This window comes from Parus major, chromosome 2 (assembly GCF_001522545.3).
Source record: "Parus major isolate Abel chromosome 2, Parus_major1.1, whole genome shotgun sequence".
NCBI classification, from domain to species: domain Eukaryota; kingdom Metazoa; phylum Chordata; class Aves; order Passeriformes; family Paridae; genus Parus; species Parus major.
In genome coordinates this window covers 11,629,580-11,642,782 of record NC_031769.1, presented here as the reverse complement: position 1 = coordinate 11,642,782, position 13,203 = coordinate 11,629,580, and the positions used below count along the sequence as shown (strand labels likewise).

The 13,203-nt window shown below is 41.0% G+C and overlaps 1 protein-coding gene across 2 annotated transcripts; it reads left to right on the top strand.

Annotated features, from left to right (window-relative positions):
- Window positions 1–13: 13 nt before the first annotated feature.
- Window positions 14–8,647, top strand: KLF6 (Kruppel like factor 6). 2 transcript variants are annotated; one of them, XM_015619968.3, is made up of 4 exons: window positions 14–1,029; window positions 2,902–3,475; window positions 5,203–5,326; window positions 5,755–8,647. In XM_015619968.3, exons 1-4 carry the CDS (start codon window positions 994–996, stop codon window positions 5,804–5,806), a joined length of 786 nt encoding a protein of 261 aa, XP_015475454.1. In that variant the 5' UTR covers window positions 14–993; the 3' UTR covers window positions 5,807–8,647. The 2 variants fall into 2 exon arrangements, with proteins under 2 accessions (XP_015475454.1, XP_015475455.1); XM_015619969.3 differs by lacking the exon at window positions 14–1,029 and adding an exon at window positions 1,106–2,260.
- Window positions 8,648–13,203: the final 4,556 nt, after the last annotated feature.

Genomic DNA, 13,203 nt, shown 5'->3' with positions numbered 1-13,203 from the left:
TTGGCAACAGGTAAACGAGGATGTCAATGTTGTTGTTGTTGTCGGGGATTTTTTTTAAGCCGTATTAAAGGATGAGCGGATTTAAGAAAGAAAAAAAAAAAAAAAGGCAAAAAAAAAAAAAAAAAAAAAAAAAAAAAAAAAAAAGAAAAGAAATCAAGCCCGAGCGTCAGCGAGGAGTTTGGGGAGAATTCAGCACAAATGTGTAGAGATGTTTTGAAGCAGGTGTTTCGGCTTTGAGCAGACGGCTGTCTGGGGGGAACAGTCCCGAGGCGGATGGAAGGAGCTGCGCATCCCCGTCTCCCCTTGTTTACCGCCGGCGCTGCCGGGGGCTGTCAGCGCCCGCGGCCGCTCCGCTCCGCAGCCGCCGCTCGCTCCACACCGAGTCCTGGCAAAAGTTTTGCGCTTGTACCAGGTCCAGACTCCACAGCTGGGTCTTGTCATCCGAGCTCCCTTGCCTTGGCCAAGGGCTGCTTTGCGCCCTGTGCTGTTGGTTTATGCTTCTTTTTTTTTCCCCCCGTTTTTTGTTTGTTTTGTTTTATTTTTTTTTTCTGGAAATGTATACTATTATTGTTTTTGTTCCTGGCGAAGACGGGGGAAAAAGCCCTCCAGGAGTGTCGGTACTCATGTCTGTGTGTGTGCATGTGTACGTACATGTACAGAGGGTGGCTGCTCCCGGCGCAGGGAGCTTTGTCGAGCCTGTGAGTTGTCAGTCATATGACAGCGATCCCCTTGTGCTAATTGCCATGGCCGGGAAGGGAGAAGAACGGAGGCTTCTTCCCTTTAATGGACATATTTTTTTCCCCATTTTTTTCCCCCTTTCTCTCCTTGGTGCGGCCCGAGCAGCGGGATGGCAGGGTCTGACAGCCCCGCGGGGCTCGGGGGACCGGGGCCGCAGCTCCGCTCGCTGCCCGGCGGGGGCTGCTCAGCCCGGTCACCGATCAGATACCTGCCGGCTTTGCGGAAGGACGAAGGAGCCTTTCCCAGAAGGTTGAAATGCAAAGTGTTACAACCTTCACATGCCTACTAATTGTATGCAATGACTTTTTTTTTTTTTTTCCCCCCTCCCTCCCCCCCGCTCCCCTTTCAGAGCGGCAGCTCCATAGTACGTGATTGAAATGGAGCTAAGTAGTTTCCTTCAGGCATTCGGGCTCTTGGCGAAGCGCCAGCCCTCGTTCCCAGTAGCCTTCAGAGGCATTTAAACTCGGAGAGCTTCACTCTGCTCCCCATTACTAATCTACCTAATGAGGAATTTAAATTAGCCGGGAATATGAAAGTTTAACAAGATCTTAATAAATGCTTTTTTTGCTTGTTTTCACGGAAAATCAAAGCACTATTGTGCTGTCCCTGTAGAAACCCTTCTTGTTTTTAACAGCTTTGCAACCCAGTTCCCTAATTATAGACAAATACATAAATACCGTGTGCAACAGTGAGTTTGGTTTTTGGGGGTTGTTTGTGGTTCTGATTTTTCTGTCCAATTTTTGCCTACACTCCGAGCCTGACCAGAGCATGTGACCCAGTTTAGTGGAGCAGTGCTGGGGGAGAAAGGAGGCTGCTCCCATGGCGGCACTGCTCATGGGCAGATGGAAAGGGGCTGTCAGGGGAATGTGTAGCATTTGGGACCGGGTTTTGCTACCGGGCTTGGAAAAGATGATCTTGCTAAAATAAATAGAGTTTGGTTTGGAAACTTGGTGTGTCCATTTTCTGTGTAAACCTTCCATATGGATCATTTCCTATAGTGGAAAGAATAATCCCAAAACATCAGCTTGTTGCCATAACAGTTCACGTTCTTATTATTTTTTTTTCTTTCTTCTTTTTTTTTTCTGTTCTCTGAAAAATGGCTAGAAAGTCAGTAGGGTGAAATGAAATTGAAACCCACAGTTTCACCAATTTAGGGTGGTTTTGTTTTTTGTTTTGTTTTCTTTCAGGGAGTCCAGGGGAATGTGGTTGGGGGAAGTTGTCCATGTACTGTTACATGTACATTTGCAGAGTACTTTCTTGGCAGATGGTCATGGTTTTAAAAGGAAGTCTCCTTTGGCATTGCGTGAAAGAGAGAAAGAGATGACTCACACAGTTGCACTCTTGGCCAGTAGATAAAGTTCTTGTTCATTGTGGGACTCCCAGCAGGACATCAGAGTAATTTCCCATTCACATCCTATAGAACAGGACATTTCTATTCTGGAACTTTTTTCCTCCCCTCTCCTCTGTTGTTGAAGTTCTCCATGTTCCTCTGAACACGCATGGGAGCACTTTGAGTTACATGGTGTGCATGCCAGTGCGCTTGGAAATGACATTCTTTGAAAGTCGAGTGTGCAGTGTTCTCATGCACAGGAAATGGGAGGATGTCTGCTGCTCCATTGATGTCCCCAGAAGACAGGCCGGCAGCTCCGCAGCCATGCTGAAATGTGGCTTTGTTTTCTGACACAGGGTTTGGGTTTTAACTGGGTGTCTGAGCTCTTTGTGTTCAGCTGGGTCTTTTCAGCCTCGTGTTTGTGTGAGAGAGATACAAAACAACTTGAAATTAGTCAAGGTGCAAGAGCGAAGTGCAGTTTTATGTTGTGGTTCTCTATGGTCCTTTTCAACATCAGCCTGCTGAAAACACAGATTTTATGATGAGAGTGATGATAATTTAACTGAGTCATTAGAATGCTATTTTGGAAACCAAAGCTGACTTGCACCTTCAGCTGTGTGTTTGAACTCCTGCCCAGGTCTTGAAAACTGATTTCTTTTCATCGTAACAGTCACCTAGTTACGGCTTGAGGAGCCTTTAATTTGTTTTGAACCCAGAAACCTCAAATCGAATGTACTACATTCCTGCATGCTTTTTGAAGTGTAAAATAATTTAGTTTATTTTTAAGCAGGCCTGTAACTTTTGTCTTTTTTTCTTCCTTTTCTTTCACCTAGACATGTTTGGAGCTGGAACGGTATCTTCAGAGTGAACCCTGTTACGTTTCTGCATCTGAAATCAAATTTGATAGCCAAGAGGATCTCTGGACCAAAATTATTCTGGCACGTGAGAAAAAGGAGGAATCTGAACTGAAGAACACATGTGTCCCAAAAGAGGACAATCTTGCTAGTCAGAACTTAGAGACCAACAGTTTGAATTCTGACGTGAGCAGCGAATCTTCAGATAGCTCTGAGGAGCTCTCGCCCACAACAAAGTTTACCTCTGACCCTATAAGTGATGTTTTAGCCAGTTCAGGAAACTTGAGTTCATCTGTCACTTCCACTCCCCCGTCATCTCCTGAGCTGAGCAAGGAGCCTTCTTCCCAGATATGGAATTGTACGCCGGGTGAGTTGCATTCACCGGGGAAAATCCGTACCGGTACCACTGGAAAGACTGCAGAAAAAGGTACACCCTCCAATGGTGACACCTCGCCAGATGGCAGAAGGCGTGTTCACAGGTGTCATTTTAACGGTTGCAGGAAAGTTTACACCAAAAGTTCACATCTGAAAGCACATCAGCGCACTCATACAGGTTAGTAACCCTATGCTTGTTAAGAGCTGGCAACTACTGTGGGGAATACCCCTTGGTGGTGGTGGTGGTGTCAGAGCATTACTCAATCACTGGGTGGTAGCCCAGGTTTGGAGAGATGATGTAATAGTAGCAGAGGCTTACCAGCATGGGCAACATCACTTCCTCATTCTCTTCATGAGCCAGGGCACTTGCTGGTGGATTAGGCTGCTGTCACAGCAAATAGGAGCCACTCGTCTAAGCAGGCAGTAGTTGGGAAGCTGCAGCAGCACGCGGTCTTCAGGAGCAAAGGTCCAGCCAAAATAGGTGCCAGGCCTTTCTTGACAATTATTTTTAAAGCAAAAGTGGGCTATGACATTTTTGCTAAGAAAAAGGAATGTGTATCCAAAAATCAGTCAGATCACTAAATACTGTAAGAGCTTGTTTTAATGCTTCAGTCCATATCGGGTCTGTTTTATCAGACATACCAAGCCTTGATTATATTAAGTATAGCTATATTTGTAACTTATTTAACACTTATGCATGCCATTGTTATCAGCAAAAAATCTTGGAAAGCCACAGTGTATTGTTGTCCTTCTGACACGTCTGCCCAATTGGACTTAAAAATGTACGATCTACTGTATCATTTGATCCCAAATTACTGAGCAACAGCATTTTATTGTTATGAAACCTGAAGTAAAAATAACAATCCAGTATGTTATTGGGAAAGAAAGTGAGGAAGATAGACACTTCAGGGCTTCTATAAATATTTTATGGTTGAAGTAGCCTGCTGATGTGCTTGTTTGAGCATTATTATTTGACATCTCTTTATGACAGCAGTTAGATGTGTAGAGCTGTGTCTTGGCTCAGTAGTCATGGCTTAATGTGAGGAACTGGCATGCTCTTCTTGGTGTACCAATCCAAACACCTATATGGATGGTTGGATTTTATTTTTTTTCCCCCCCAAGATGTGGGAAAGAGAATTCAAGGAAAAGATTCTATTTTGACTCATGAGCTCAGCATTTTGTGGCTTTTACAGGAAGTCTGAGCAAGCTCGGATGCTCCCATTGTCGTGCAGAAGTCAGATAAAACTGGATTATTTCAAGAGAAAAAAACAATTTCCCCCGAAACTGTGGTTGTTGAGCAGACATAAATAGCTGCCAGGCTCAGAAGTATTGCAGAACTGGTGTTCTGGTGCTGTCTGGTTGAGAACGTTCCTGTGAATGGAAGTGGTATTTCTTGAATGCTGAAATAGCAGTGTTCAAAGTGGTATGCAGGCTTTTCCAAGAATAAGTGGCTCAGCAGAAAGGAGGTTGCATGTTATGCAGATGAGTGAGTGACAGAGGACTTTGATGCAATACAGTAGCCTAATTGCATTTTGGAGCCTAGCTGTGCTGTCTTTAATCACCTTTATGAGGTGAATGGTACCTGTTTGGGAGTAAGCCTGCCATTACGGATGAACAGGAATGGTAGAAGGCTGGATTCTTTTGTTTTCTGGGAGCCTGTTTAATTGCTTATTTTATTACTATTACTTTTTGTAAGAAGGAGATTATTTGATGTGCTGTTGCAGCAAGATAAGTAGGAATTGTGGATGAATTTTGTGAGGCTTCTTCACTTGTGTGTTCTGAAGCATTCAGATAGGTTAAATAAAATTGTCTGTCTTTGGAGCAGTGAAGGAGGTTTACATAGAAAATGATAGCACCTGTCTTTGAATTAAGTCATGACTAACGTGTAATCTGCTTTCTTTGTAGGGGAAAAGCCTTACAGATGTTCATGGGAAGGGTGTGAGTGGCGTTTTGCAAGAAGTGATGAATTAACCAGACACTTCAGAAAGCACACTGGTGCCAAGCCTTTTAAATGTAGTCACTGTGACAGGTATGTGATTGAAATGCACCCTTTTAAATAGTTATTTTTAATGCTTGTTGGAAAGCCAGTCTAGGCTGCTTTTTGCTCATGTAGGAATTATTTGGGAACACATCCGTGTCTGGTAGTTTTAAGGAACTACTGCATATTTAGGCTAGAAAAACGCTTCCATTTTGCTGATCACTGGGAGGTGGCTCGTAGCGTGATCTTGCGGGTGAATGTTGAGAAGTCCACAGTGTTGCCACCCATCTGCAGAGCTCCTGGGTGCCCACAAACACCTCCAGTACTCCCGTGTATCCCAGGAGTGGCAAACCCCTCCTCCACCAGCTGTGTTTTGGAGCAGCAGAGCGAGGGGAGGTGCCTGAGCCCCGCGTGTCGCGCCGCGTGTCGCGCGTGCCAGTGGCCGTGGGCTAACGCTCAGCCTCGCTCTTGCCTTGCAGGTGTTTTTCCAGGTCTGACCACCTGGCCCTTCACATGAAGAGACACCTCTGAATGGGTCAAGAGGTGAATCCTGCGGGCTAAGAGGCGTCAAGGTTGAAGAGCCTTGAGCGGAGGGATGCGTGTTCCAGCCAAAGCATGCCATTTTGCACCCTACCCAGTTGCCTCCAGGACCTCACTTCCTTGAAGGTCTTTTGAGGGCTAATAAGTCATGTAAGAACGGCATAGCAACCGCGGTGCGTGATGTTTGGGGTTTCCTGGACTCATACACTGGTATCTAACCTTCTGAGTGGCTCCTAAGCCTTTGCCGTGAGCATGTGCACTGAGAATGTTAATGATTGGGCGACTGTATGCGATGAGGATCTCTTGATGACTGTATGCTGAGGCACATTTTTTTTCTTGTGGTTGTTTTATAACTGTAAGAGAAAAAAAATAGTTTGAATGTCTTGTATGTGAGGAATATCTCGTGAGATGGGACGACCACCAATCATTTCCAAGGGGTGGGGGGAGGGGTGTCTGCACCTTTTTAGAGGGAAAACCTGAGAGGGGGAAAGGGGGGAATAAAAAGAGTCAGGATGCCAGAATGGAAACGGGGAAACCTCCCTGTTCCTGTGTGAGAGGAGCTTTAGGTGTCTGGTGCAGCTATTAAACGTGCAATGTGTCAAGTAGCTTGTTTTACTTGCTACAGAGCTCATTTGTAATCCATTGTATAAGCTGTGTATTTACAAATGTAACACAACTATAACTTTTCATTATAATACAAAGGTTATTGCATGGTTCTGGGGAACTATATGCTTTTCCATTCTTTAATCAGGACTGCAGTTTTGATTCCAGTTAAGAGCAGCTAAAATACAATTGGTCTAATGTTACATAATGTATGGAACATGAATAATTTTTTTGTTGGGTGGATAAAACCACTATTGGTTAGAAACTGATTTTTCTCATGCAGCTAATTTTTCTCTTATTTATGCCTTGAGGACTAACTTCTGGTTTTCTAGCTGTTAATGCACTGTTGACCTTAATAATGGTGCCTTATGCAAGTGACCTTCTCTTGCAGGGGGTCTTATACAGGGGTATGGGTGATGCATGCTTTATTAAGGCTCTCTTTTCACCTGGCATTGTACTGTATCAAATGTATAATATGAGGGGCAAAAAGGTTACTTCCAGGGTCCTCCTTCACAAAGACAAATATAGAGAAAAGTCATTCATGTCAGTACAGTATTTGTTTAACTTAGACAATTTGACTGTGTTACAGTATAATGCATATGCCAATTGAATACCTGACCAGTTCTGCCACCTTGAGACATTTTTTATATTGACCTTGCACAACAACTGTGTATATACACACCCCAACTGTACTTAATATGTCAAGTTTTCATACATATTAAAGATACAGAAGTATTAAAAGATGTATTTGCTTAAAAGGCACAAGTTTCACATCTATATATCTAGCTATCTGTTGGTCATACAGAAAAAAATTATATTACTTTTTTTTTAAAAGTGGGCAGAAAAATAATTGTGTATGTATATTTGTGTGTACAGTCTGTGTATGTGTGTATATATATAGATAATATATAAATATTTTTTTTAAAAGGAAAAGAATTAGAACACATAGCTAGAAAATGCCACAGCCCATCAAAATATTCCCTCTTCCCCTTTCCCCCTGCAATACGGTCATTAAGGAGACAAAGAAATGAAAGATACAGTTAATTAAAATCTAGCATTTTTAGAGGCTTTACCTTTAGCTTAATGGTATGCTAAAGGCTTTGTTGGCATTCAGTCCTTCTCAGACTGCTGACTGTGTTTTGTAGTTAATAGGTTGTCTGGAATAGCGTATCTGTGGCCATTTAAGAATGATATGAACCGAATATTGGCATGCTAAAAGAATATTAGCTGTGTGCAGAAGTACACTCGGGTTTTGGCCTTCCAGTTTACTGGAGGACCTGTGAGTGAGCTAGTCGTTGTGGTGGTTGAGCTCTAATTTTACATAGTTCAGCTGAAATAAAGACTGTTTTTTCCTAGAGTAGAAATAGTCTGTCCAAAACCAGTTTTGTTTTGTTTTGTTTTTTTTAAACCAGCTCACTACAGTCGATGCAATGAAACATGTGACCTGTTTCTTTTACTATTAATTATCAGTCTTGCTTACTCTGCTAATATTTTGCTATATCTTCCTGGAAATGTATGTAGATAAGTGGTTTAAAAAAAGTATATGCAAGTGATCTGGTTCTATGGAACACACAGGCTTAAATCATTCTCATTTCATTTTTGGTTTAAATTGCCTGAAAATGCACTTTTTTTTTCTTCCCCCAAACAGACAAAATTTTCCAAAAAATGGATTTCTATTAACGATTGGGTTTTGTTATATTTTTAACTCCTTATTTGCATTGTCCTTGGCTTAGCCGTAATTCTTATAAACAAGAAATTAAAACAAACAAAAAAAAAACCAAAAAAAAAAAAAAAAAAAAAAAAAGCAAAAACAAACAAACCAACCCCAAACAAACAAACAAACAAAAAAACTTGCACTGGCTTGTCTCAATTGTGAAATACCATCAGACTTGTGTGGATGGGGTGGGGCTGTGTGCCATATGTCAAATGCCTGTAATTTTCTTAATAAGCAAGTACATTTTGTTCAGGTGATAACTGAGCCTCAATCAAGCTGAAAAATAAAAAAAAAATAAAACATTTTTGCTTGAAATTTAAGAAGAAAAAGTTTCTATTAGTGAAATTTCTTTTTTTGTTTTTGAAGCACCCTGTTATCTAAAGAATCTCTTTGTAAGATTTTTGTAAAAATTTTGTTTTACAAGATTTTATTTGAAATTGTTTTTTGCAAGATTGTTATATTTCTGTATGAATGTATTTTTTATTGGAATAACATAAAAAGAAATTCTTATCAGCATCACGTGTCTGTTTTCATCTTTCTTCTCTCTAAGTCCTACACACCAGACAATGTCAAGTACTATCTTGCTGCTTTGTCTTGAGTCACATCTGGTCACAGGTGCAAATGCCTTTGGGTCAGGTCACTTTGTGGAAGACAAGCCCTGTTGGGAAAATAAATTTGGCAGTACAAACTAGAAGTTCTTCCATATTTGAAAAGCTGCTCTTGACTCATCGTTTGCCTCAGCGGAATAAATAGTTAATGTGATTGTTACTGCAAGACTGCACCTTCATTTCACATTGTTTGTTCTGGAGAGGTGAATGCACATGGGGCGAGTTTGGTGTGTGGGAAAGGAGGTTCAGTGGGCATTCAAAGGGAAGGGCAAAACCAGAAAGGTGATGGCTGGGCTGGAGGCAGGCACCTGTCCTTGACATCTGCGGCAGAGTGCTCACCTTGCAGCTGCCATGGGGAAACAAGCCCAAAACCGTGAGCTGCAGCTGCAGGAAGGGACTGTGTGAGATCTGCCTGCTCCAGACACACATCTGAGGCTGCTGTAGGGCTGACCTGACCCACATGCTGGTGGTGACCTTCAACCTGTTGAACACAAGCCTCTCTGAACCACATTCTTTCAGAGCAATGGCTCTTCAAAGCATGCCTGGCATGCCCCCTGGCTCGAGACCCATGCAGAACTTGTTTGATGTTGCCTTGTGGCTCCTGCTTCACTCATGCTGGTGTTAAAAGTCCCTCAAGCATTGAGTAAAAACACTGGCAAAACGGCAAAGTTGTATGCTGAGAAACTTTCACGTGTCTTTGAGCACGTGAATTCAGTTCATGTTAACATATCATGGATTTAGATGATTTAGAAATGGTCTAAAATGATTTGGAAGAACTGAAGCGATATAGATTGAGGGAGAAGCAATATGGAAAAGGGACCCTTGCCTCCTTCCCCAATTAGCCCTGCAGTGGGCTAGTAAATTGACATAATGCCTGCATTAGGTATGGCAGAAATGACAATTTAGGCAAATTCATGATCTGCAATGGGAGGGGTACATTAAATTTTACCACTGGTATATCTCATACAGTAGAACACAGGTGTCTTCTGGGAAACTTTAAGTTTCAGTAGAAATAGGAAAGGCTACTGAGGTTTAGGGATTGAGATATTTTGCCTCCTCATGTAGAAATGTAAATATTTTTAAAGAACTGAGCTTGACCTCCTTGGAGATTCCCCACCCAAAACATTCAATGGGTGTGTAATATAGAACAAGGATTGGCAAATTTTTTCCTGTTTATTTGGTGTGTGTCATCTTGGGCTGTGTCATACTCTACCTTTAAAAAAAAGAAAAAGCTTGAAAACTCCTTTATGAAGGATGTTTTTGAGATCCTGCCTTGTTTTTTAAAATTCTCAGATAGATTGTACTTGAAAAACAGCTGTGTGTGCAGGAAAAAGACTACTGACAGAGCTATTGGGCAACAAGGAAACTACAAAGGAGAAAGCAATCATGCATTTCAACATGCACATCTACTGCAGGTTTGCTTAATTTTGGATTTTGAAATGCAGAGCAGAGGGGAAGAGACATGAATTTGAGGGTGAAGAAGTCAGATTGCTGAGGTATGGACATGGATTAGTAGCCTCTGCAAGTTCCAACAGCTTCAACTGAGGTTAGAAAGGTGAAAAGGAGAACAGAGCCTGTGAGCCAACATGTTAGCACAGAGGTTAGATATGGCATGTTTGTGCAACCATCAAGATGAAACGGTTAAAATCCCAAAACAACCCATTTGGATGTTTGTTGTTTTTTTTTTTTATCCTCTTGGGTGTGAAAAATCCAGGCATACAAGTGGTCAATGCAAGTAGGGTGTATCACAGTTTACCAGCTTATTTGAACAACTATATTATAAATACAGCATGACTTTGAAGGTCACAGTAGACAAGTGATTGCTGTTTTATTAAATTGGATGTCCATATTGTTTAGAAGTTACTGACTGTCTCCCCTCCAAGCCATATTACAACTTGAAATAAACTGAATCTGGAATTGTTGTGCCTGATAAGGCATGTTGAAAATAAGCTATATTTTATTCTTTCCTCTTTAGGAGCTGTTCATGGTGTCTCTGTCTTCACGTCCAATTTTTACCTCTTCCATTCTTCTCAACTACTTGGGCTTTTGTTCTTTATTTTCTTTAATTGCTCTGAAAGCTCTGAGGAATAAAAACAGCCTCTGTAAATCACACAAATTGCAGCAGCAAAACTAGAAACAAGGAGAAGGATGAACACTATGGCAATTGTTTCAAAAAGTAGCTGAGTGTTCTTTATGCAGCACCAAAAGAATACTTGACTTTACATGTTTACACAACAGGGAGAGACAGCGTTTGATGAGAGGAAAGCTTCATGGTCCGTCCATTGGAGGTCTCCTCAGCCTTGCCTGGAGAGTGGAGTTCAGGTAGACTGAAATAATAAGTGCAGCTCTAACTGCACAAGATTGTGCAGGGGGACACAGGAAAAAAAGGCTTCCCCTCCACTTTTTAAAGAATGAAAGGTCTGGTGTTTTCCCCTTCTTCCTCCATTTCTTCAGAAATTCCTTGGAGAAAAAAAAATGGCTTAGATAGGAAATCTCTGCACTATTTCTTCCTCAAGCTTTTGTAGATTTGTTCCCTCTGGTAGCACTGGTTTATAGACTCAGCAACAATACCAGTGCTCCAGTTCTTTATTTATGGTGACAAGAGGTTACCAAGCAGCTTGAACTTCCACAAAGTCTGCTTGCTTTTGCCTCATCAGCTGGGATTGTGTAGCCAAGAGGCATTAACAGGTACTTCTGAAATAAAGCCTGGCAAGAAGCTCTGCTGAGGTTGTACAGTCCAAGGCAGTGGTATCTTTATATTTTTTTCCCTTTAGCTCTTTTACCTCTACACTTGCTGTTTCATCTCTTATTCATGGTCCTTAGATATATGGCATTTATTTTTGATCAAACCTGTAGCAATACTGTCTCATAACCATTTGAGCTCTTACATTTAAGGGAGAATGAGCAGACAGAGTATTGCTTTTGCACACAGGTCTACAGAGGTTTAATCAGTCTAGGATTCATTGGAGCTACCCTGGGAAATAAGGGTTTGCAGGTTCATGCATTAATATTGTGAGGCCTTGGTCAAAAGCTCATTTAAGTCAAGGAGAAATTCCTCACTGAATTCGACTTGCTCCAGACAGAGTCATTTTTTTATAGAGCTGAACCTGAGGAGAAAGTACATTTGAAATCCATTCAGAACCAAATTTTCATTCAATGACATTTATGACTATATTTTGTCCATTTCCTGTTGAACATTTGATAGCTGGAGTTCACAAGTACAAGCACTGCAAAGTTGATTTTTTTAAACAAAAATGTGATTTTTTTTCCTCCTGAAATTTATTTTTGATTGCAGACTGATGATAAACCCTGTAATTTGTTCTCCAGTTTCACTTACACAACAGCTACATAATAATTTTGTAAGTTATAGCAGGGACTATTTTGAACTGCAGTGGTTTCAATCAGAATGCTTCATGAAGTATTAGCTGAGAAATTATTAACTGGAGAAATTAACTGGATTTTCAGGATATCACAGCAACGAAGGTAGCCTTATGGCTTTAAAAAAAATTGCTGCATCAGATACGAGCCAGCACATTTTGTTAAAATGGAAACCATCCAGAATTTACAATCCAGACTATAGATTGGTCGTGTTCCTTAAGTATAGGTTTATAATTTGTCACAGGAAAGTAACTCCACAAAGCAAAACCGCTAAGGTGTTTTAAGATGATCTATTATGTGGAGGTGTCTGGTACAGCCATTTTGGATCAGTTCTTGATAGGAAACAGATGGTATATATGTTTATGTTTAACATTTAAGGAGGTATAGAAAGCAATTGGGAGGTGATGTATTTTGTTAATGGACGAGTAAAGCCTCATATGTACAGTTAAAATAGAATGTAAAAAACAAGCAACATTTTTTCAGCACAAATGAAGCAATGCAACAACAGCTTATGTAGATTTATTTGACTTGTTTCTCTTTAAATAATTTTAATGAGAAATTCTCTAAATGTTTTTGAGCGGAGATAGAAAGTAATCTGGTAACCACATGTCTCAATGTATGCCAAGCTGTTCTTTAACAGCACTTTCTTTCAATACAATATAAATTTAGCTGGAATTAGCGTTGCTGAATATTAGTCCCTCAGTGCCTCACTTGCTAAACCTCCATATTCTTTTTATTGCCTCTGTGCATTTCAGAAATAGAGTGTGTGGTCAGTTATGGACAAAGGCAAATCATGTAATGGGGCTGGGGAAGGCAATGTATTGGTGAATTCTATAGCAAACTGCTTGGTAATAATTCAGGAAGGTTGCAGATCTGCACAGGATACAGTAATATATTTTTTTCTTGTAATGTGCTACCTTTTGGATTTGATACTGAATATATCAAAAATCTAGTTATGCATGCAAAGCTGTATTTTTCTGAGTTTTATGTACTTCACCTTACATATGCAGTAGTATGTTTTTTCATTTATAAGATTTATCTTCAAGTATGCACCGATAATGCTCATTTCCAAGCTCTGCTAGGCA

Coding starts and splice junctions, on each gene's coding strand:
- KLF6 (XM_015619968.3), top strand. CDS start 994: ATGCAAAGTGTTACAACCTTCACATGCCTACTAATT. Junction 1,030..2,901: donor CCTTCACATGCCTACTAATT/GTATGCAATGAC, acceptor TCTTTCACCTAG/ACATGTTTGGAGCTGGAACG. Junction 5,327..5,754: donor AAATGTAGTCACTGTGACAG/GTATGTGATTGA, acceptor CTTGCCTTGCAG/GTGTTTTTCCAGGTCTGACC.